The sequence below is a fragment of the Lottia gigantea genome, assembly GCF_000327385.1.
Source record: "Lottia gigantea unplaced genomic scaffold LOTGIsca_128, whole genome shotgun sequence".
In the NCBI taxonomy this organism is placed as follows: Eukaryota; Metazoa; Mollusca; class Gastropoda; family Lottiidae; genus Lottia; species Lottia gigantea.
In genome coordinates this window covers 118,354-140,112 of record NW_008707390.1, presented here as the reverse complement: position 1 = coordinate 140,112, position 21,759 = coordinate 118,354, and the positions used below count along the sequence as shown (strand labels likewise).

The window sequence follows — 21,759 nt, the reverse complement described above, 5'->3', positions numbered from 1 at the left end:
CCAAATTGTGTAGTATGTTTTGTTATATGATAATATATATAATGTCATTACAAAATCCTACTGCTTTGATTATCAAATTATGTTGTTTTATTGTAATTATTGTTATATTTATGATGTTAATTTTTTTTTTAATGATTTATGCAAATAAAAGTTGATCTGAGAACAAACCTGTTGAAAAAGTTTTAACACAAGAACAATCAATCTGTACTAAGACAATAATGGATCATCTGAGCCGATTAACAGCTGGCTCATCTGTAATCATCAAAGAAAGATGATTTATTTTAGGGGCCCTAACACCATAGTGATCACCAATTGTGTATGGTTGAAATTAAGGCTAGCGGCCAAAAGTTTCTAACACAACTGAGTTGTGAGCTGCATTCAGTACTCTTGACCATTTTCATTATTTGCAACCATAGATAAATGGTGATTGCTATGGTGACTTTAATGTCCTTTTCACATGCTAATTGAGCATCTTCTTTTTTTCATGTAACCAAGCTAAACATTTTAACTCTTCATTCAGAAAGAGCTTTGATGCTCTTCAAATGGTACAGTACCTAATTTCAATCCTGAAGCTTTCACAAAAGGGGGTGAGATGTTCTCTAATGTTTCTGCAATGAAACTTGTTCTTTAACTCATGTTCTCTATTTATACTAACAAATCAAAAACACTGTTAAAGATGTTAGACCAAGGGTCATTGTTTGACAATGAATATCACAGTAGAAACAAATCTTTTATTCAAAAGAGCATTTGATTGGTTTAATATTAAATGACCCTGAACAGTAGATACATGACAATATCGTCAGATCATGGATGGTAAATACTAGTTGTATCTTTTCTATTTTGGATGCCACCTTTAAATAACCAATCTTTTGAAAAGTAATGTATATTGAAACAATGACTATTTTGTAAAACAGTATTATTTTAAGATCAATAAGTGTTGTGATTATTACAAGTGATTTTGATAGATGTTATTGTTAAAAACCCTCAAATTACAATATGAGAATTAAAACAGATGCTTTTTTTCTCTGACTTATATTGATTTTAACAGTTTATTTATTACTGTTTTATATTGACACAGAGAAATTATACATGATATTTTCATCTAAATGTAAAGTTATTACATATTTTATCAATCAACATGCTAGCTGTAATAATTTGTGGAATATTTGGGATTGGAGTTTTGGCAGAAAATTCAGAAAATTTTCCCACTGAAGGTAAGTTTTAAGAAATAGCAAGAAAAATTGACCTTTACATTCAAACTGTCATCCATTGGTCAGTCCAAAAACCAAAAACATCAGTGAAGTAGAGTTGATAATTCTTCATATCTCAGTCATAGCATATGATTGTGTGTACAATGCTCAGTTTTTATCTAATAAGGGATTTTCAAACTGGTACTCAGTTTGTCATCTAATCTATACAAATCATATAAAAAGATGTCACTGTCCATTCATGACACTCTATTCACTTCTGCTTTCTTCTTATCATTACATTTTATTTCAGTATGTAACTTGAAGGCTGAAACTGGCCCATGTCGAGCTCTAGATCCAAGATATCATTATAATAGTCAGAAGAAGACTTGTCAGAAGTTTAACTATGGTGGTTGTGCTGGGAATAAAAATAATTTTAAAACAGAAGAAGAATGTATAAATTTCTGTATCAAGTCAGTGACACCATCATCCAGTGATATTAGATATCAGATACCAGCACCATTGTTTATACAAAAAACTACAACTCCAACTGTTCCTGAAACTTTACAGAAGCCTAGCGATACCATTACTACTAAATCTAAAGATATCACCACTTTCAAACTCAATGATACTTTCATCTCCAAAACTAAAGTAAGCTCTTCCAAACATTACTAGATGCTACTATTTATAAAATTGAAGTTTTGAAATAAACAATAAGATGTTTCCTTTATTGTCCTTCTTTTTTAAAATGTAAAAGATAATCATTTAAGGTAAATAGCGTTAAAATTTTACGATAAATGTAATATTCTGTACCATGTATAAAATATCAAGATATTTTTAAGAAGTTAGATGAATGTGGGAGTCATTTGAACACAATGATTAATTAGCAATTTTCAGAGTTGTTACCTTTTCTATCTGCGATTTCATATTTTGTCTTAGCCTGACATTTTGAAGAATCATACTGTATCATAAGAATTCTATTCTCATAACACCTTAACACTGTCTTGAGAAGGGCCCAGATAGTCAGACAGGGAGTGCTCACTCTTTCAAAACATCTTAAGCCATACTGATACTGGGTTTGTAAACTTTACAGAGAATAGAGCCATTTAGATGGGAAAACATACAAAATCTCCATTTGCCAATAAACAAAATAGGAACTGTTTGATTTACCGTAACTATTTATTGCACAGATGACAATAATAACAATAACATAGTACGTATTCTATAATATATCACAGATAAATATCGGCATTTAATTCTTTATCACATCTATTCCAGTATACATCCTTTAATATTTCTTGACATCTTTAACTCTAGGATATTTTTAACCTAACTCAATTTCGCCATGAGTTGTATTGATTAATCCAAAAACTAATACCTAGAAGTTTTCTAATTAAATATGTCATAAGTTTTCTTTGGGAGCATCTATGTATTTTTCAAATTCCAAAAGTTGTACTGTTTCTTGTTCAGTTATTTCAATGAGCTCTGCTTTATATCTTCATTTTAACCCAAGATGATTTTTGTAATAAAACCACATGATCTACTGGATAATAACCATATTTCTTGACACCCACTTTATTTCTCTTATACCATCCATAGGCCATTCCAAACTCATCAGCAGATTGTTTCTGTTTAATATGCATCCCTTGTAAAATAAGGAATAATTTCAACTTTTTAGAATAAATTTGATTCGCATGTGCATAAGAAAGATCAAGTTGAAGAACACAATGGTTGTAGGTGGTCAGAATAGTGGCGGTGTGGTTGAAAGAATGTACATCTATTGATATAATCTTGATGCAAAGATACTGCAGAGGTTAATAATAGCCCAGGTTATTGAGCTATTGAGCTATGGTAACTTATACCCAAAACATATGACCTAAACACTTCTTTAATAAAGGTTTAGCACACTTGACATGTGGAATCTTGTAATTGCCACACTAAGAAAAAGTACATGCTGTCAGCATCAGGATGAATATCATGCTCATTTTTATGAAGATAGGGACACAATCGTCTCTTACCAATTTTCAGATCCATTTCATTCTTTGATGTTTTTATATATTCTTTGATAACAGCTACATAGACATTTTCCATGGAAGCTACAGAAGAGTCAGTGCCTAAAAATAGAGATCAATGGTTAACTTTAAAAATAAACAAACAATGCTAGATACAAATGATATCAGCTGGTCTACCAGTCATTACCAGAAAATACATTTAAATCACCACCTCTGAACTAAAGTCAAATTCATTATTTATCAGTTATGTATTTAGACATTTTTACTGATTTGTAATAATAGCATCTCAATGCCAGAAACAGGTTTATCTGTGAAGACACATAAGAGCACTAAATAATTTAATAAATGCTGAAATACCTACGAATAAATACTTGAAAGTGACTTACTGGGTTGTGAAGATCTATCTGAATTATGTAAGAGATTATATTTAGGTATAGGTCTAGGTGTTATCTGATCTAACTCCTCTTCACTACTTGATCTTATATAATGTGGATCTACAAATAGAACAATGGTGTGAAACTGAATCTAAGATTTTGTCGAGAAAACTAATCTTCGAATGAAATAAACAGGCCTAAGCTAAAAAATTACAGTATCATTTTGCTGTTTGTAGTAAACGAAATCAAATACCTAAACAAAGTCATTAGACATAGACTCATCACCGAGATATGGTATCAGGTGTTGCTTGGACATTTGTCTAACTACACTACTAACAAAGTTTTGGATTTTATGTTAAATTTGTATTTACCATGATGCCCTACTTCATCTTGAATATGTTTAGGTCTAATATATGATTCAGCACCTATAATAAATAGAATTTGAAAGTTTAAATCCTCAACTCAAAACTAGCAATTAATTTTCATGTATGTAAAACTTTTCTCTCATTTATGACCATGTGATAATAATTAATGGTTGATAAATATTTGAAACCATGATCAGAACCTAACCCACTTTCTCACCCAATCATCATTTGCAAAGCTTTCTTTAAGTGGCTTCCTATTCATTAGGAATTTAACAATAACAATTAGCAATTGTTAGGTTCTATGAACTGTAAAAAAAATTTTTATAGTGCATAATTTTTTACCCTAAAACGGCTTGCCAAACTGAGGGTGAGTTAGATTTAAAGAAGTTACCTTCTAATTCAATGATCTCAACATCACTATCAGACTCATGGCCCTGTTCTTTAACATATATAGCACGACACACTTTTTCTTCTAGATTATCAAGAGTATCTTCTGTTACAGGTTGATGTTTAACTCGGTTAGCTCTAGAACGTCGCCTTTCCCGACGCTCTGGTTCATGTTTACCAGGACTAGATTCAGGGGTAGGATTATCTCCTATAGCAGTAATAGGACTGTTTGTACGACTACATGTTCGGTTTACTATAAAGGTATTAAAACAATCATCATTAGTTTTCGGTGGTTTGTGTCTGGTTAATCTAGTTTGACTACTTGGTGGTGTTCTGATATCTTCCATTCTTCTTACCTGTAAACAAAGGCGTTAGTCAGTGAGTTACCAGAGGCCTTTTTTACTAAGTCCCCCCAACTTTCAAATTTTTCATCATTTTACATTACTGTTTTGACAAATAGGTAGAACCCTTTTGATTCACCTGATTCTATGAATTAAAATTACTTAAAGCAATATGATTCAAGTTTTGTTAATATTTCTTTATTGCTCTACAATTGATGTTCTAAGCACTATTTTATCAGTGAAAATATTTTATTTTTGTAAAGCAAGATACATGTCATTGAACTGCATAAGTAATTTTATACCAAAATCAATCAAAATATTTACAAAAAAATCCAAATAAAATCATACAAAAAGACATAAAGGACAGAATGAAAGAATGATCAACCTTGAAAACTGGGAAAGTATGAATCTCTATCTTTTTTTTCAATGTAACATCCACTAGATGATGAACACTGACATGTGTTAGTTTTTTAAACACACCAGGATAAGGTGATTCATCATTTAAAGGTGTTTTGAAAGCTCTTGGTGAAGTCTCATCTAATCTATGACATAAATCTTGACATGTATCAATCCAGGTTTCCAAATTCTCCCTTTCTTTCAACATCCATCTATCTTCTATTGATGTCATTTTCTGAAAATAATGTTTTTTACTTGGGAGAACTCCAGATACCATGGCACTCGTGAAGGGTAGTTTAATGCAATAGTATGGGTCAGAGATGTGAACCAAAGCATTTAATAACACAAAGTCTCTCAAGGGATGTCCTTTAATATAGAAATTAACATGTTCGCGTTCTATTAGTAACAGTGCCTCTACACCATAAATTAACGTGTGGTATAAAAGGGTTGCTCCATCAACTGATAAACCTGATAACCTTTTTATTTAAATAAGGAATAGGTCAATCCAGCTAATAAAAAAGTGTAAACAACCATTTCTTAATGGTTGTCTTAATGTCCAAATTTCATAGCAAATTTGATCAAAATTCATGCTAGATCAGAGCTATATTTTACTTACCTCTATAAAATCTCCTCTACAATCACATTCAGATTGATATGTTGATTTATATTTGGCTAAATAAACATCAGTTTTAGATTTTAAATTGGTTAATTCTGTTAATATATCTTTATGATCTACCGGTTCATTTTCTAACATATCCATCTTCTCCATTAAAGCCCGAGTATTTTCAAAAGCTCGAAAAAATTTCTGCATAAAAAAAAAATTGCGTTAAATAACAATAAAATCGAATGTATTTATTCATAATTTGATATAAAATATATTTGATTTAATTATTTAATTTAAAACAGGATATTGTGCATATTTGCCCTGCAATACAAGTTATAATACTTTTTTTTTCGAAATTTGTCTTTTAAAAACAGTATTATACAACAAGTGCAATACATGCTGAAATTGATCTTTGTTTACAGTTATTACCTTTTGAGCATGTTTGACTCTGTGTTCAATAGCTTTACGTTCATTACAGGCTTCATGTACAGCTTTCAACATAGCTTTATTACTCTTGCCATCTATCCTAAATAATATTCAATGTACCACATAAATATAGCTAGGCTAACTAGTAGTATGAAGCCAGTTGCACCAAATTGGGTACCGGTATATCAATAATCATATCAATATCATTACTGAAATCATGTCAGTGGAGCTCAAACTCAAATTTCATGTACTCCAGAGTTTAAGTCATTCTTATTTAAGAATGTTTTCCGGGAAACACCTTGTCAACTCAGAAAATATTCAAAATTATATGAATCAGTCTATATCTGTCTACAAATTATTTTTATATCATGGAAAAAGAGGTGCTTCTGGAGAAATACTTGTCAGATTCAGGAAAATTTTCCTATTTTAGTTTTGCTATTCCCTCTCCTCAAAACATGTACTTACTGAGAGAGTTTAAGGTATGGATTATTTTCTTCATTATAGTCACTCCATTTAGCTTTTACAACCTGGGCCTGAGATTTTAATTCATTGATTAAAACTTGACCAATATCTATCATTATACCATGGCACTTGATATCTACAATAGAAAATGATCAAAACAAAACTTAAATATTAAAGGACTGACTGACTCCTACACTCTGGGTACATTACTCCAGATATCTAATTCTCAATTTGATTGAATTTTAGTTACGTCATAAATATCCTGTTTTATAAAGTGAGGATCAGAAACAGTCATATTGCTTATTCTCAGTCTGTATAAGTTCATTATCAGTTAGTTGATATCCCTGAAAATGCCAAAACACCTTAAGGCAACAGAATAACCAACTGAAAAGTTACCTGGATCATTTCTAAAAGCTGTGTCAGCATGACTGGCCACTTCAGTTAAACTTTTACCATAATGAAGATGAGCATCGGCGAGCTGTTTAAATAATGTCTTCCAGATAGCAAAGTTCTTCAGACTAAAATAAAATAAAACTTATCATACATTGATAATATATCATCACTGATCCTTATCCTCGTCTAATTCAATTTCGTTCTGGAAACTAGAACTAGAAGGATGAGCAGGTCCTTGAAAGCCCACTGTAAGATATACTCTGAACGGTTGACAATTTGTTGTGGTCTGTATCCGTATTAAACTTTCAGTTTCAAAATGAAACGCTTTTTGAAACTTACTGTTTGTCATCTTTTGTAAGATGAAGCCTTGTTGCTGTTTTAGGCACTTCCATTTTCCCAAAATAAGCAAAGCGTTGCCCAGTTATACATCCTGTTTCTTCTTAATCATTGAATGTTTGAAGTTACAACATAATTTGACGACCTACTGCGAAAATGTCAACGCGACCATGTTGGAAAGGGAGGTAACTTTTGTTGACATTATGACGTCATAATGCTCTACTTACCCACGCCTCCCCATCCTTTAACCGTACATTTCCTAATATAAGACGCTTGACCACAATTTATATCTTGGGTCCACAAATTTGATATGGATATCTGAAATGAATCTCTGCCAGACCCGTCGTAGTGTTTACCCCCCTTTTAAATAAATGTTATAGGGTCGGATGTGTTAAAAAGACGGTACATCTTCTAGGAATAGAAAAATGTTGAATAAATATTTTATTATCCTTTATGATTTGGCATACATTTTGTCATACAGTTCTGCATATTTCTAAAATTATTTCCATTTCCAAGGCAACCACCGTAATTAAATTTTTGACAAGTATTGGTTTTGGTATCAAAGTAATACCGAGGTATAAGAGCTTCACATGGCCCTACTACTTTAAGTTGTTGGCAGACTGAAACAATGAAAAAAGCCATTTTGAAGTGGATATCAAGTAGCCTACTAAGATATTGGTGTAGTAATCTAAATATTTTACTTCCGCAGAAGTTTCAGCTATCGTCATCACTGTCCATTATTAAAATCTGACCTTCATTTTGTCTACAATTTAATAACAAGTTGCGTTAGCAGCATTATTCCATGCAGACTTTACCCTGTGCTGCATAGTATTTGCAAGGGAGAATATCAATGATATGAAATATATGTTACTTTATGAAGTGTCTCAAAATTAAATTATGAATATTATTATATTATTATTATAAATAGCAAAAATAATGTTCTTACCGTCTTGGCTCTCACACTGTTTAACACATTCACCATAAGTATGGAAATTATTTTTATTGCCCCCACAACCACCATAGGAGAATAGTTTACATTGACTTGACAATATATCATAGTAATATCTATTGAAGGCTCCATCACATGGTCCAATCTCCATTCTCTCTTTACATTCTACAATACAATAAGATGATAATACAATAACAATACATTTTTAATCGGATCAATGGCAAGAATATGAGAAACCCAACTACATCAAATCTTTTTCAACTTCCCTTGCATGGAAATGTGCCAACCTGCCAGAAACCGTTCAATAAGCCTTTGTTTTTATTTTACACTATTCCCTGTTGAATGAGAAGCAGTTGAAAACTGTTCCCATTATACTATAGTATCAGTGACAGGTGCGGCCAGTAGAAATTTGAACACTTACCTGGTCCTGCAAGAGAGCTACCAAACACAGCACCAAATATAATGGCAATATGTAGAGTGTTCATATTTGATAAACCGTTTAAAGAGCACTGTCCACTACTGACTGACCTTATCTCAGTGTATTTTCTAGAATAATGTAGGTTATCTTGATGTCATTCAGAATACTGGTAACTGATAAGACATTGTTTGATTTTTTCTTTCAACAGCTTAATCTTATGGTACATTTTACAAACAAATTGCATTAAATGAAGCTGATCCAATTCCTTTATGGTTGGAGCCAATCTATTGAAGTGTATTCGGTACCAGTTTTAAACTGTTCTTCATTATCAGTTGTACTTTTTAATGCACAAAAGAACGAATCAAAAACTGTAATATAACACAAGCATTTCTATAAAAATTCAATTTAATGTAAAATTGTACAGACAATAAAAGCTGTATAAAAAGTTTCTATATATAATATTCTAATCATGTTACAATTAACAATTCAATTCTTCACAAATAAAAAAAAGAAGGCAATATCCTTGATTTTAAAACAGATTTAAATGGCAGTAACTTGAATTCAAAACATATTGAAATATCAGTATCCTTGAATTCAAAACAGAAAATATGGCAGTAACTTTGACTTCAATAGGCTAAATAGCAGATCCCTTTTCAGTTTTGAATCATCAAAAACTAAAATCAACATTATAAAATAAAATATAAATCAAATGTAACTAAACATTTATCAATAATTCCCTTATTGCTAAAACTAAAGGTTTTGAATAGTATAATCTATGAGTCAAAAGATCGTGGGGTATGTGAAGTTGTGTATTGTCACACAGTTTACTATGAATTATGTCAGGTAAACACAACAAAACAATTTAATTCACTATTAGAGCAGAAGATAATCCTATTTCATTAGAAGTTAATCAAACCATGCTTCAGAATTGGCACAATAACTGATATTCATTTCATTGCAAATGTAGGTAAGCCCATTCCTGAGCAATTACAAAATAAACACAATATCTTCTGGAGATTCAGTACTATTTCTGTGGCGTTTTGTTTCTCTGAAAGTAATGCGCTATGGAATTCTTGCCTCTTAATGGAGTCTGAAAGAAAAAAGAATTTAATAAATAAAAAGTTGTCTACTCTGTATGAATAATGGGCAAATTCTAGCTTCTATTTGTACCATTCCAATTCTCTGTGTTTCAAATCTAATATCTTTGAGAAACTATCATTAAAATTTAATATCTATCAGAAACATCCATTCAAAATGGAACTGTTCAATTATCTTTCAAGACTTATCAAGTAATTACGAACTATGAAAACTAACAATTGTAACAATTTCCAATGACAATCAGCACGATTTCTTAAAGTCCTGTATTTACCTTAGGTCTAATAGGTGAGGCAGCACTATCACTAGTTTGACTCTGACTAGACTGTTCATCACTTGACGATTGAGTTTTCCCTGGACTTAATAAAGCTGTACCTTCATAACCATCACGATGTAATCGTATCTGAGTTAACCAGTCTAGTTTTTTACGACTCAATGAATTCTCTTTATTTCCCTTATAAGGAGTTCGTGGAGATCTACCCTCAAGTTCATCAGTCACTATGTTTGGGAGATTTTGGGTTGGAGAGTATTTAGGGGTCATTTCATTCTCTTTACAAGACTGAACACAAGATGGCGTCATAGGAGCTGGTTTCTCTTCTAGAGGTATTTCGTTATCAGACACTTCTTTTAATACATTGGAACGTTTGGAAGGATTTTCATCATCACAAGGGTCGTCGAGTCTTCGTTTATTTGAAGGTTTTTGAGGAGTGGTTAGTAAAGGAGGTAATGCTGCATTGGTTAAATCACAATTTCCTAAAGTCTCTTGGTTCTCATTTTGAAATGGAATTGACACTTTCTCTTCCCTTGAATCATTTTCACAATTGTCTGAACTTTGAACTTTGTTCTGAGATTCCGTAATTCCAAAGAAATTGAGTGAAGTCCTCTTTGGTTGAGATTCTCGATTAGATTTTGATTTGGTCAAGCTTTTAGAAAGAGATTGAGGGGTATCACACGTTTTATTTTGAAGTCCTGATAACCAATCTTTCAGTGAGGGTGATTTGGTAGGTGTAGGTTCACTGACATGCCGAGTTAAGATAGTTTTTGGTGCTGGAGAACAAGCTGGACTGCTTGGTTTAGATATTGATGATTTGATAGCCATTGTTGATGTACCTAAAATAGAAAGTGAACTAATGTTTGTTCTTTTCTCTCAATATTGGAGCTCAAACAAGTCTACAAAAAGAATTCTGAATATTCAATTTATTTGTGAACCATTTCCCTGATGTGTACATACCTATCTCACGATGAGTTAATTCTGCTGTACCAGTTACCTCCCCTTGCTGTGGTTTGTGATCAGTTCCTCTATTTATTCTCCATAATCTCATTGTATTATCATCAGATATAGTGGCTACCTACAAAAAGGGACAGGAAAGTCAAAGTAGATTTACTTAATATTTTCCAATTTCTTTATGTATGTATACAAGGTAAAAACATGCACAGCAATAAAAAGGCATTGTTTTCTAATTTGAAAAGCACCATGCCTTTTCCACATCAGACTGTCACCCAGACCACTTCAATGGAAAAACAGATTTAATTACTTACCTTAGTCATATCATGTGGACACCAGGCAACACTAGTAACTTCAGCATTATGTCCCTTTAATATAACTGGTGAGTTATTGGTTTTATCAACTTGCCAAATATACGCCATTTCATCACTGGAGCCACTCAATAAAAACTTATTATCAGGACTGAGTGATGTTTTAATATAAAATGTGGTGTTCTTATGTCCTCTTATAGTTTTTACTGAAATGTAAACACACAAAAACCGATCAGTTACATTAGCACATCTATTGGGTGTCGAATTCTTAATAGATGACAGTCTTATCCAATCCAACAGTGCTAAACAGCTTTGTCAAGGAATAACTGGTTAATCTACAAAAACAATTTCTAGACATTTTTGTCATATTTGAAAAATTGATATTACCAAAATCAAAGTGTTTTATACCTGGCTGTTGATTATATGTAATAACATCATATACATAAATAACATCATCAGTACAGCTAGCATATAATGTACTGTTATAACTATCTAATGTTAAACATGAATAACCTGCAATACAACAATTACTTTATATAAGTTATTAAATTGAAACTATGGGGTCCCAAGAAAAGAAATATTAAAAAACTGAAATGAACTGTTCAAGATAATATCAATGAGCAAAGGCTAGTGCTCTTTCTTTTTTAACCATCAACTTTCACAACCCCTTCACTGGCCACATAATAATGTTATACCCAAATGGTCAGTAGCTGTAGCTGTTACTAACAGATGTCAGATAATATTTAATTATATCAAATGGGAGTTCAGGGTGTTTAAATGGTTATTTGTCCTGAAACTAAAAAATCTATAAATATTGCTAACATACCATGTCTCCTCTGACAGTTACCAGAGTAAGGGAAAACATATCTAGACATTGGTTCAGTAGAAATATTGGTATAATTCTTTCTTAAATCCCATACTTTTATAAACCTGAAACATAGTATAACAACTTCCTGATGAACATGATTTTTTAAATGATAATACTAAGATATATAGATCTTTTGTTTTATAGGGTACTATTAAATACTAAAATATATGTAAGTCAAAAAAAAAAAAAAAAAACTCACCCATCAACAGCTCCAGCAGAGATTAATAAATTCTCATCTTGAAATGTTACAACTGTGACACTCTGTTGACTGTCCTAAAATATAACAAACATAGGATGTGAACAAATAACATTCTAAAATCTAGATTAGGTAACTGTTGGGCACAGCTTAATTTTACCTTCTTAGTTCTCCATAAGATTCATGAACATTGCCTTTTTATACACAAAAACAATACTTGCAATTAGGCCTATATATAATATCTTACCAATGCTGGCCCAAGCCTATTTTTCTTTTTTTGTTTAGCACTAGAAATAACATGGGCATTTTTAATAGTATTGTATGCAGGGATAGCACCATCTGAAATATATATAAGAATGATCTACAGTAAATCTAAAGCATCAAAATGTCACAAATATTTAGAACAGACAAACAGTCTGTGTTTAAAAGTATATCAATTTCGCAAATGTACAAACTCTTGTTTACTACTTAGCATATGAACACTACACAGTGGTGCAGCTAAATATTGCAAGACTATTTAGGAACTTCTGACATATTTTCATACTTAATCCTACCTTTATGATTCAATCTTTTATCCCATAACATAATATGACCATCTCTAGACCCTGTTGCTAAAACCGCTGAAAGATGAATTCACATAATAAAAATTTAACAAATAAAATGTTTCATTATTGTAAATAAAAATTTCCACTATAAGTCTACAATAAGTACCACTGAATCAGACTGACAAAAAAGTTCAAAACGTTATTTTTTATATTCTATGATATCAATTATAATACATGTACTGGAATTTTAAGCACCAATTTCAAACCAGCATCTCTACCATCTCTTAAGCATAAGGAGTAAGTTTACAGTAAAATAAACTTACAATCATCAAATTTTCTAAAAGCAACAGATCTTATACTGCTGGTATGACCTTTAAATGTTTCTAGTTTCTGTGAAGTTTTGACATCCCATAAAACAGCTGTCTGATCACCTGAAGCTGTTAGTAATTTCTCTTCTTTCTCCATCCAGGCCAAGTCAAATACTGCATTGTTATGAGCTTGCCATTCTAGAAAACATAATTTATCATGAAGTAAAAAATGTTGTTGAATTCTTATTTGACGCTGACAAAACATAATGGTATTCTAATACAAATGTTGAACTAGTTCTCATGAATCAATACATAGAGCTGTTATTCTAAAACTCTTTATATTTTTTAGTTATGGTGAATATTTCTTCTTAAGACTTCTTTGAACTCACAAGACCTCATAAAGACATTTTCTGCAGAACCTACCAAAGAGATATAATTTCAGTACCTTTTAAAATGGCATCAGGTCCAGATTTAGTTGTATTATGAAGTACAAGATATCCATTTTCATCAACTAAAGCTAATATATGACCAGCTGATGATTTCACTATAATAGAAATTGAACATTCAACACATTAACTAATGAACTAAGTAATACGATTCTTCTAGAATTTCAAACAAATCATTAACAGAATATTTGGGGGAAAAAATGTATTTGTGCAAAATATACAAACAAAATTGAGTATATATATTTAAGATTTGTTTTTTGTTTTGCCATTAACCCACAGAATTTTGGAAAGATACACTACAAACTTAAAATTCTAAGGAAAGGGCTGACATTACGGAAAATTTCCTGGACCATATGAAATTTTATTTCATCTTTCTAAAATTTTTCCATGTTCTTTCAATGAGCATATCCTGTAATACAGAGAAAATCTTCACCTATAAACTATAATAGGAAATTTGATGATAAATGTGAAAATACCTTTGCAAAAACTACAGGCTAATGGTGGAACTGTACCCTGAAATAAAAATTATTACATGTCACTAATAAAATTCAAAATCAATTAACAGCAAATTGTATGATCTAATATTTTATTTAGAAAAATTAATTTATTATATTTTGGACAGTCTTTGGGCCTTTAAACAGCAGAAACTTTCAGTTGCATCTTTCTGCTTCCACTCAGTTACCATAAATAAAAGCAGTTTTCTGCCAGTGAAGACAGAAAAGATTAGAATAAAGTAAGCTACCCCATCTTCTTCGGATGCAAGGATGTATTCTTCCCTGGCACGTCCTTCAAAATTCTCTAATATACTGGACACATTAGTTGAACACAAATTACCTGGAATTAATCATAACACATTGACTTTCAATTTGCAATTCCCATTAATCATAGTCAAACATGAACTTACAGTTACATTACTTTCATCTTGTCTTGAAATGGCATTGACTGTAATTAGTAAATGCCAGGGATACAACAAGTTCAATCTAGTCCACCGCAATCAAGGAATCAGTTCTTATATATTGTCATTATCAATTTACGATATTAGAAGTAAAATATGCACCCTGTTCTCTAATCGATTGTCAAACTGTAGCAAAGGCCACGCCCACAGCCACACAATCCGCATGTTTATAATTGTGATCAAAAACTTCTTTTTAAAGCAACAACGATAAACGCTGTACAAAAGAAACAGAAAAAATGCATTCAGGGACGTAAACTTACTATGCTTGTTAATATTTTTTAGACCATACAAACGTTTATTTATGGAATAAAACATATTATTTTGCATTAATTCTCTTTTCTCAGCATCCCTATTCCGCGCCATTTGACGTAAACAACCTCGTTCTGGACCATATGTAAACAGGTGCCCGAAATTTTTTTTTTATTATTTTTGTGTACATTGATTTTGTGCATTACACGTATTTGTTGTTTGTTGTCGATTCTGGGAGTTTTGAAAACATAATGATCATAAATGTCAGTGATTTATTGAACAACGAATATCTCGGACAAGTGTTATTTCGGTAATGAGCGCAGCCATATTGGATTCTTTCTAGAAGCGTCTGCAAGCGTGATTCATGACAACATAAGATCGGATCTTATCTGAATCAATCCTCTCAATTCCCTTTTTGAGAAGAATTCTGTGGAGGCAGTAACGGTATATCTACCATCATGGCCCCTGTTAAAGCTGCTAAATCTGGTAATAAGTCAGAATATCAAGATAAAGACAAGCCAACACAAATCCGATACAGTAACCTCACCGCCGCTAAAGGTAAACAAAAAATAAATTCACGTTGTGCTAATCAGTTACATGTCTCAGATCTACATAGATAGATGAATGATTATGTCTAATTAGGAATCTTTCGTACAGCCAGTTGAAAGAGGTTAGTATATGATGGCTTGGTAAGTAATTGAAATGGTTTCCAAGGTAAACTAACCAACAATTCCCTTATAAATTCACTGAATAATAGATGGCACTGACCAGTTCATACAATTGAGTCAGATAGGCCTAGTGTTTTCCCCCCTCTGACTATCAATTCAATGTCAGATTATGATTTATCTCATGCATATTTTGTTTTTCAGCCGTTGCAGATGCCATCAGAACAAGTCTTGGCCCAAGGGGCATGGATAAAATGGTAAGTACCGTATACCTATGATTGCATTCCGTACAACAATATAGTTGTAAATACAATAATCATCATGAATAACAAATTCAAGTGTGTCAAGTCCAAAGTTTTTATTCATCTCAAGGGTGTTTTTTTTTTCTTTTTTAGATCCAAGCAGCCAATGGGGATGTAACCATAACAAATGATGGAGCAACAATTTTGAAACAAATGCAAGTCCTCCACCCAGCAGCTAAAATGGTACAAACTTTTTATTGATTCGTCATATTGCTAAAATTTTTCTATGGAATCTGTTAGTTCCACAAAGATATCTGCATATTTTATTACTTTGACACCTTTCAGATTTACATGCTTTTCTTATCCTGAATATTAAATCAACCTAGATATTTATCACTTCACTCAATTTACGATTTTATTGCAACTTAATGTTTGATTGGAACAAATTGATAGAGAATTCAGTCATTGACAACCTTCATAGACACAACATTGGTTTGTCATCTCAAAGACACAACATTGATTGTATAATTCTAGTTAGTTGAGTTGTCTAAAGCTCAGGATGTAGAAGCTGGAGATGGTACAACATCAGTTGTAGTTTTAGCTGGTAGTTTGTTGGATTACAGTGCCAAATTATTGGGCAAAGGTAAGTTTATGTTTGAATGCTCAAAAAGTAATGACTGTTTCATCGGAATTGAAGTGATTTTCACTTATGTACCCATGTTCACTGGTTCAACTTTTGATTCCATACAAGTGATAAGCTTTAAGTCATTTACAGTAGTTTTTGACCACCACATGTTTCTTTCTAATTCCAATATGATGTATTATAATCATTTTTTATTTCAGGAATTCACCCTACAACTATTTCTGAATCATTTCAAAAAGCTTCAGCCAAAGCAGTAGAAATATTAGAAACTATGGTTACACCATTACAATTATCAGATAGAGAATCTTTATTAAAAAGTGCTTCAACCTCTCTAAATTCTAAAGTAAGTTATTTTCCTTTAAAAAATCATGTTTGGTTTATGGGCTCATTTTTCACCTTCATTGTAGGACTTTTTTCTGTAAACAAGAAAAGTCATGACTGAATTTGAATGTAAACATGAAGAATTGTTCATTAATATCATTAATAAATTCTGCTCTATCAGCTGAAGTGAAAGCCACCACACTGGTCAATATGTTTCTTTGTATCTATATTTGATTGGATTTTAATTGCAGGTAGTGTCTCAATATTCTAACATATTTTCACCTATTGCTGTGGATGCTGTTATGAGAGTTATTGATCCTGCTACAGCTGATAATGTTGATCTCAAGGATATTAAGATGATTAAAAAATTAGGGTAAGTTGATTTATTTCTATTTCTCTGAAGAAGAAGTTAAAAATAGTATTTGCATCATCTTCAATCAATACAAAATTTATGTCATGTCAATATTTATTTTACTGTTCACCAATAATTTAAAAATTTAGACAAAACACTCCATTTCTTTTTCATGTACCAGTACTAACAATTTACTGACAAGAATGCTTGCAGTATAGATTTATACTGGGGTTTATATACTTCAACATAATCAATAGTATATGTCTGTAATTATAATCTGTTCACAGGGGAACAGTAGAAGATACAGAATTAATTGATGGTTTAGTCTTCAATCAGAAACTCTCTTCTGGTGGACCAAGTAAAATAGAGAAAGCTAAAATTGGCCTTGTCCAATTTTGTATATCAGCACCAAAAACTGATGTAAGTTATTTCAGCCCTTACAGCATTCTTCCCTAAGGGACAGGTTGGAGCTATTGTCCAATTGGGCATGATATAATAAAGAATACCATGATGCTCCAGTCTCACCTAAATTAGAAGACTAAAGTGCAGGTTGCACCTGTAAGTGTACACAGGGTGTCTATTCAAGTTAGCCACCTTTCCCATTGCATAAAATCAAAGACTGAAAGCTTTCCACTTACTATTTGTTAAGTTACTGATTATCATTTAGTTCTCATATTCATACTTCATGAACAAATTACAGTAAAAGTTTTATTAAATAATCACAATTGGTTGAGATTTATGGAAAAACTGAATTGCTATTTTGTAGATGGAAAACCAAGTTATTGTATCAGACTATACACAGATGGACAGAGTTTTAAAAGAAGAAAGAAATTATATATTGAATATTGTTAAACAGATCAAAAAGGCTGGATGTACAGTTCTACTTATTCAGAAATCAATTTTAAGGTATTTGATATTGTTGATTTTGTTTTAATGTCTAAATGGTTTTTGATAAGGGCTGATCTGTATTTATTATTTGAGTTTGACACTAGTGTATTCAATATTATTTGGAAAAGATAATTCTGATATTATTCAGCTGTAAATTTGGTATGACTACTTTCGCTTTTATATTAGTTGGACCTATAACTGGATACAATTATATGGAAAACAATTACATTAATGAATAATCTGCAATATTTTGACATAATACCATTGTCTCTATTAAGCAATATTATTTTCAGTGATCTCCTAATCTATAACAATCTTTCCTATTTTAGAGATGCTGTCAGTGATCTTGCCTTACATTTTCTGGCTAAAATGAAGATAATGGTTGTAAAAGATATTGAAAGAGAGGATATAGAATTTGTTTGTAAGGTATGTTTGGCTTTATTCATAAGTACTTTGTTGGCTTAAAAATATTTTTTACCCATAAACCATTAGTAAGGATGTATCTTGCCATTTGAAAAGGAAAATTGGTCTGAGATCAGTAGGAACCTAACATATCCAGGCCTAAAAGACATTTAATTTACTTTTTTTACCTTGAAGCTATTTCTATTTATGTGCAATTTTACTTAAAAGAAACTGATTGTAGATACGGTGCAACATAGTAGTACAGACAGGGCTAGTGTCAAGTGGTTATAAATGGGGTTCCTAGCTTTCTATTTGAGGCCTATGGTACCAGTGTGTTAGTTCAAAACTGAAACGCTCCCAATTATTTGTCCTATGTTTCTTATTCCAGACACTAGCTTGCAGACCCATTGCTAGTTTAGATCATTTTGTGGCAGAAAATCTTGGGTCAGCTGATTTAGTTGAAGAAGTGCCTGCTGGTACAGATAAAATAGTTAAGGTGAGATCTCCTAGTAATCTTGCTCTATATGTACATTTTATGAGGTATGAGAGGTCATTGATACAATGGAAACTATGGGGGAGTATGTTTTTCCCAATATAAGGGAAAAATTTAATCAGTATTGATTGGTATCCATACCAAAATCTTGGAAGCTATCACACAGGTGTGAAATCCACATCTTGATTTAATATAATGCCCTATTCTTCAAGTTTGATTGTTTATAATGTGATACAATAAGGGTAACTAATAAAGAGGTATATTTTGTATGTTTAGATTACTGGTATAGCTAACCCTGGTAAAACAGTTACTGTATTATTACGAGGATCTAATAAACTGGTATTAGAGGAAGCTGACAGATCTCTACATGATGCTCTGTGTGTCATTAGATGTCTTGTGAAGAAGAAGTAAGTGTCTCAAATGGTTAATAAAACTTGTGAAGAATATTACATCTTTCTAATATACTGTATTATAAGACTGACTTTCGTTCACATATCAGACTGTAACAATGCAGGAGCTTTAAATTTAAAATCTACTGAATCTGTAGCTTCAGTGTAAAATGAAACTTGGTGTGTAATACTAATGGGTTACCTTTAGCAATATTATTCTTATTGTTCTTTTAATTCTAGGGCTTTAATAGCTGGTGGAGGTGCCCCAGAAATCGAATTATCAATCAGGTTAATGGAATATGCCAATACACTGGCTGGAATGGAACAATACTGTTTTAGAGCCTTTGCTGAAGCTTTAGAAGTTATACCATTTACATTAGCAGAGAATGCTGGTTTAAATCCTATAGCAGCAGTAACAGAGTTGAGAAACAGACATGCTGAAGGTGAAAAAACAGCTGGTATCAATGTCAGAAAGGTAATAATTTAGCAATCTTTCAAAGAATTTAATTGTTTGATATATATTATGCCATAGCCTAAAAGAGTGATGACAATTGAATTCTCCTCAAATCTTCTAGCTTCGCTTCTAGACCTTTTCAGAAAAAGCCAATCAGTTTCAGCCTCATTATGCTTAAATGAAATGAAAATAGAAATATTCTTGGTGATGAAATAAATCATTGACCTGTTCTGAAATTTTGTCAGTGTGGATGTTTTTATCTGAAAGAATATTTAAATGATTTAAAACTTAGCTACAAAGAGTTTTAGATAATATTTGAAAAGCTCAGTTTGAGCCCTGTGAATGAATGTAGGAAGGAGACATATCAATAATTAGGTGTAAGCAAGGGCCAATTAACGACCAAATAAATATTCTTGATGATGAAATAAATCATTGACCTGTTCTGATATTCAAAATAGTGTGGAAGTAGCTTTCTGAAAGAATATTTTTCAAAGTGACCATATATACATAAATCATTCAACTGTTTTAAAAAAACATACTTAGTCTGATCTCCTTAATCAAAAACCATCTATGAAATTGTCTCTGTAATTATCTGATTTAAGACTTTGTCTCCAAGAAATCAATAGTAAATATCCACTAAATGACAGAGGTCAGTTCGTATTTAATTAATGAAACTGTCTGATCTATTTGTAGGGAGCTATAACTAATATTCTAGAAGAGAATGTAGTTCAACCTATGTTAGTATCTACTAGTGCTATCTCTCTGGCTGCAGAATGTGTCAGATGTATACTGAAAATAGATGATATAGTAAGTATCTTTGATGAAAGTACTAACAGTTTAGATTAGTACAGCTCTAGTTATTTGCTTGGATTACTTCACATGTATCATGATCTTATAATATTCCTCCAAAGTTTGACATGTTTACTCAAACCTGTCAATGGACCCACCAGTAGAATTCCTCCTAAGAAGTCCTTATTTATGCTTTTATGGGTTTGTGAGTAAACATCTGTGGAATGTAAGAAGAGTGAATCAACCCACAGACAATCTACAAAATGAAATGCCTAGCTTGTTAAGAAATATATTATTATGTTCTAGAATGAAACGTGTGGCAATACATGTCAGGTTTTGGAACAGGACACTTAAATTGCCCAGGAGTGATCTCCCTTATTCCGAAATGTAAATCAGTATTTAGTAAAACTTATTACCCTTGTATCTTTCAGGTTAATACAACAAGATAAATATGGAATCATTTGCAGTTTTTTCTATCAAAAGTGTCATTGTACAGACTTCATGTATATTGTGATATCAATTATAGTGCTTTTTCTAAACCAATCTATGCTTCATTTTACATCAAATAAATTATTCTCAACCATATCTTGTGTTTATAGTGAAATTGTACAATGATTCATACTTTTTTCCCCAGCACTCTAAATTAACAAAATGATTTTGGGAGCCTACTTTAGTTTTCTTTCAGACCTTTCTTACTCAATGGGAGGTCCTTGTCAGAAGTTAAAAAAGCTTGCTTTGTCTTCTCAGAAATCCTGTATTCACTTCAAGAGCTGACATGGAAAGTATCTCTTGTGTTGTAATTACCACCTTTCCTTATTTTCTAAGACCCGAAGTTATAGAAGTCATCACTACAACTTCCAAGGCTAAAGAAACATCAGATTTAGCTGTGCATTTCAACAAAGAGTTGTTTCCCTTGAAAGTTCACTGAAATGAAGTATGCATCAAGCTCTTGCATTAGCCAATACATATTCAAAAATATTCAAAATATACCAGTATTGTAGAGTTGTATATTCTATGTACTCCATTTCTGTTTGGTTTGATATTCCAGAACTACTTAATTTGCAATAAAGTTATCTTGAGGCCTTTTATGTGGACGTCAGACCTCTCGGTCTCATTTTCTCGTGAACCCTTGATAATTAAACCCATTTTGACTGATTGGTAGACAAGACTGGGCTGAAGATCGGGTGCTAATTTTAGCCATGTCTGAATATTAAACCCAAAGTTTGATATTCCGGTTTATCGGATCAGAAATGAAGATGGAACAATATCGAAT

The 21,759-nt window shown here is 31.9% G+C and overlaps 5 protein-coding genes across 5 annotated transcripts; 2 read left to right on the top strand and 3 right to left on the bottom strand.

Moving 5' to 3' along the window:
* Positions 1-1,502: 1,502 nt before the first annotated feature.
* Positions 1,503-1,655, top strand: LOTGIDRAFT_60548 (hypothetical protein; the record flags this gene model as incomplete). The annotated part of the gene is made up of 1 exon (XM_009048745.1): positions 1,503-1,655. A coding segment is annotated over one exon (153 nt), but the record flags the coding sequence as incomplete, so codon positions are not given.
* Positions 1,656-2,350: 695 nt separating this feature from the next.
* Positions 2,351-7,466, bottom strand: LOTGIDRAFT_238021 (hypothetical protein). The gene is made up of 11 exons (XM_009048744.1): positions 7,287-7,466; positions 6,951-7,072; positions 6,558-6,690; positions 6,096-6,192; positions 5,679-5,867; positions 5,124-5,297; positions 4,330-4,681; positions 3,945-3,998; positions 3,586-3,693; positions 3,206-3,301; positions 2,351-2,832 (listed from the first exon to the last, which is right to left on the bottom strand). Exons 1-11 carry the CDS (start codon positions 7,337-7,339, stop codon positions 2,678-2,680), a joined length of 1,533 nt encoding a protein of 510 aa, XP_009046992.1. The 5' UTR covers positions 7,340-7,466; the 3' UTR covers positions 2,351-2,677.
* Positions 7,467-7,709: 243 nt separating this feature from the next.
* LOTGIDRAFT_199824 (hypothetical protein) lies at positions 7,710-8,737 on the bottom strand. The gene is made up of 3 exons (XM_009048743.1): positions 8,654-8,737; positions 8,230-8,397; positions 7,710-7,903 (listed from the first exon to the last, which is right to left on the bottom strand). Exons 1-3 carry the CDS (start codon positions 8,715-8,717, stop codon positions 7,728-7,730), a joined length of 408 nt encoding a protein of 135 aa, XP_009046991.1. The 5' UTR covers positions 8,718-8,737; the 3' UTR covers positions 7,710-7,727.
* Positions 8,738-11,272: 2,535 nt separating this feature from the next.
* LOTGIDRAFT_138584 (hypothetical protein) lies at positions 11,273-13,463 on the bottom strand (the record flags this gene model as incomplete). The annotated part of the gene is made up of 7 exons (XM_009048742.1): positions 11,273-11,487; positions 11,690-11,794; positions 12,108-12,211; positions 12,349-12,422; positions 12,593-12,684; positions 12,900-12,965; positions 13,214-13,463. The coding sequence occupies 7 exons, from the start codon at positions 13,461-13,463 to the stop codon at positions 11,273-11,275; spliced, it is 906 nt and encodes a 301-aa protein (XP_009046990.1).
* A 1,701-nt stretch (positions 13,464-15,164) lies between these two features.
* On the top strand, positions 15,165-21,071 carry LOTGIDRAFT_199820 (hypothetical protein). Its single transcript, XM_009048741.1, has 14 exons — positions 15,165-15,406; positions 15,718-15,770; positions 15,909-15,998; positions 16,290-16,398; positions 16,599-16,741; positions 16,971-17,092; positions 17,359-17,491; positions 17,838-17,977; positions 18,289-18,385; positions 18,750-18,857; positions 19,131-19,261; positions 19,484-19,718; positions 20,391-20,504; positions 20,918-21,071. Exons 1-14 carry the CDS (start codon positions 15,307-15,309, stop codon positions 20,933-20,935), a joined length of 1,593 nt encoding a protein of 530 aa, XP_009046989.1. The 5' UTR covers positions 15,165-15,306; the 3' UTR covers positions 20,936-21,071.
* The last annotated feature ends 688 nt before the right edge of the window (positions 21,072-21,759 follow it).

What these genes read in the sequence shown, in the direction of transcription:
- LOTGIDRAFT_199820 (XM_009048741.1), top strand. Translation starts at nt 15,307, where the DNA reads ATGGCCCCTGTTAAAGCTGCTAAATCTGGTAATAAGTCAGAATATCAA. An exon ending in CAACCTCTCTAAATTCTAAA is followed by an intron (nt 16,742 to 16,970) that starts GTAAGTTATTTT and finishes TTTTAATTGCAG; the next exon opens with GTAGTGTCTCAATATTCTAA. An exon ending in ATTCAGAAATCAATTTTAAG is followed by an intron (nt 17,978 to 18,288) that starts GTATTTGATATT and finishes TTCCTATTTTAG; the next exon opens with AGATGCTGTCAGTGATCTTG.
- LOTGIDRAFT_199824 (XM_009048743.1), bottom strand. Translation starts at nt 8,717, where the DNA reads ATGAACACTCTACATATTGCCATTATATTTGGTGCTGTGTTTGGTAGC. An exon ending in TAGCTCTCTTGCAGGACCAG is followed by an intron (nt 8,398 to 8,653) that starts GTAAGTGTTCAA and finishes ATTGTATTGTAG; the next exon opens with AATGTAAAGAGAGAATGGAG. An exon ending in ACAGTGTGAGAGCCAAGACG is followed by an intron (nt 7,904 to 8,229) that starts GTAAGAACATTA and finishes TCATTGTTTCAG; the next exon opens with TCTGCCAACAACTTAAAGTA.
- LOTGIDRAFT_238021 (XM_009048744.1), bottom strand. Translation starts at nt 7,339, where the DNA reads ATGGAAGTGCCTAAAACAGCAACAAGGCTTCATCTTACAAAAGATGAC. An exon ending in TGAGATCATTGAATTAGAAG is followed by an intron (nt 3,999 to 4,329) that starts GTAACTTCTTTA and finishes TATTTATTATAG; the next exon opens with GTGCTGAATCATATATTAGA. An exon ending in TGAAATGGATCTGAAAATTG is followed by an intron (nt 2,833 to 3,205) that starts GTAAGAGACGAT and finishes TTATTTTACAAG; the next exon opens with GGATGCATATTAAACAGAAA.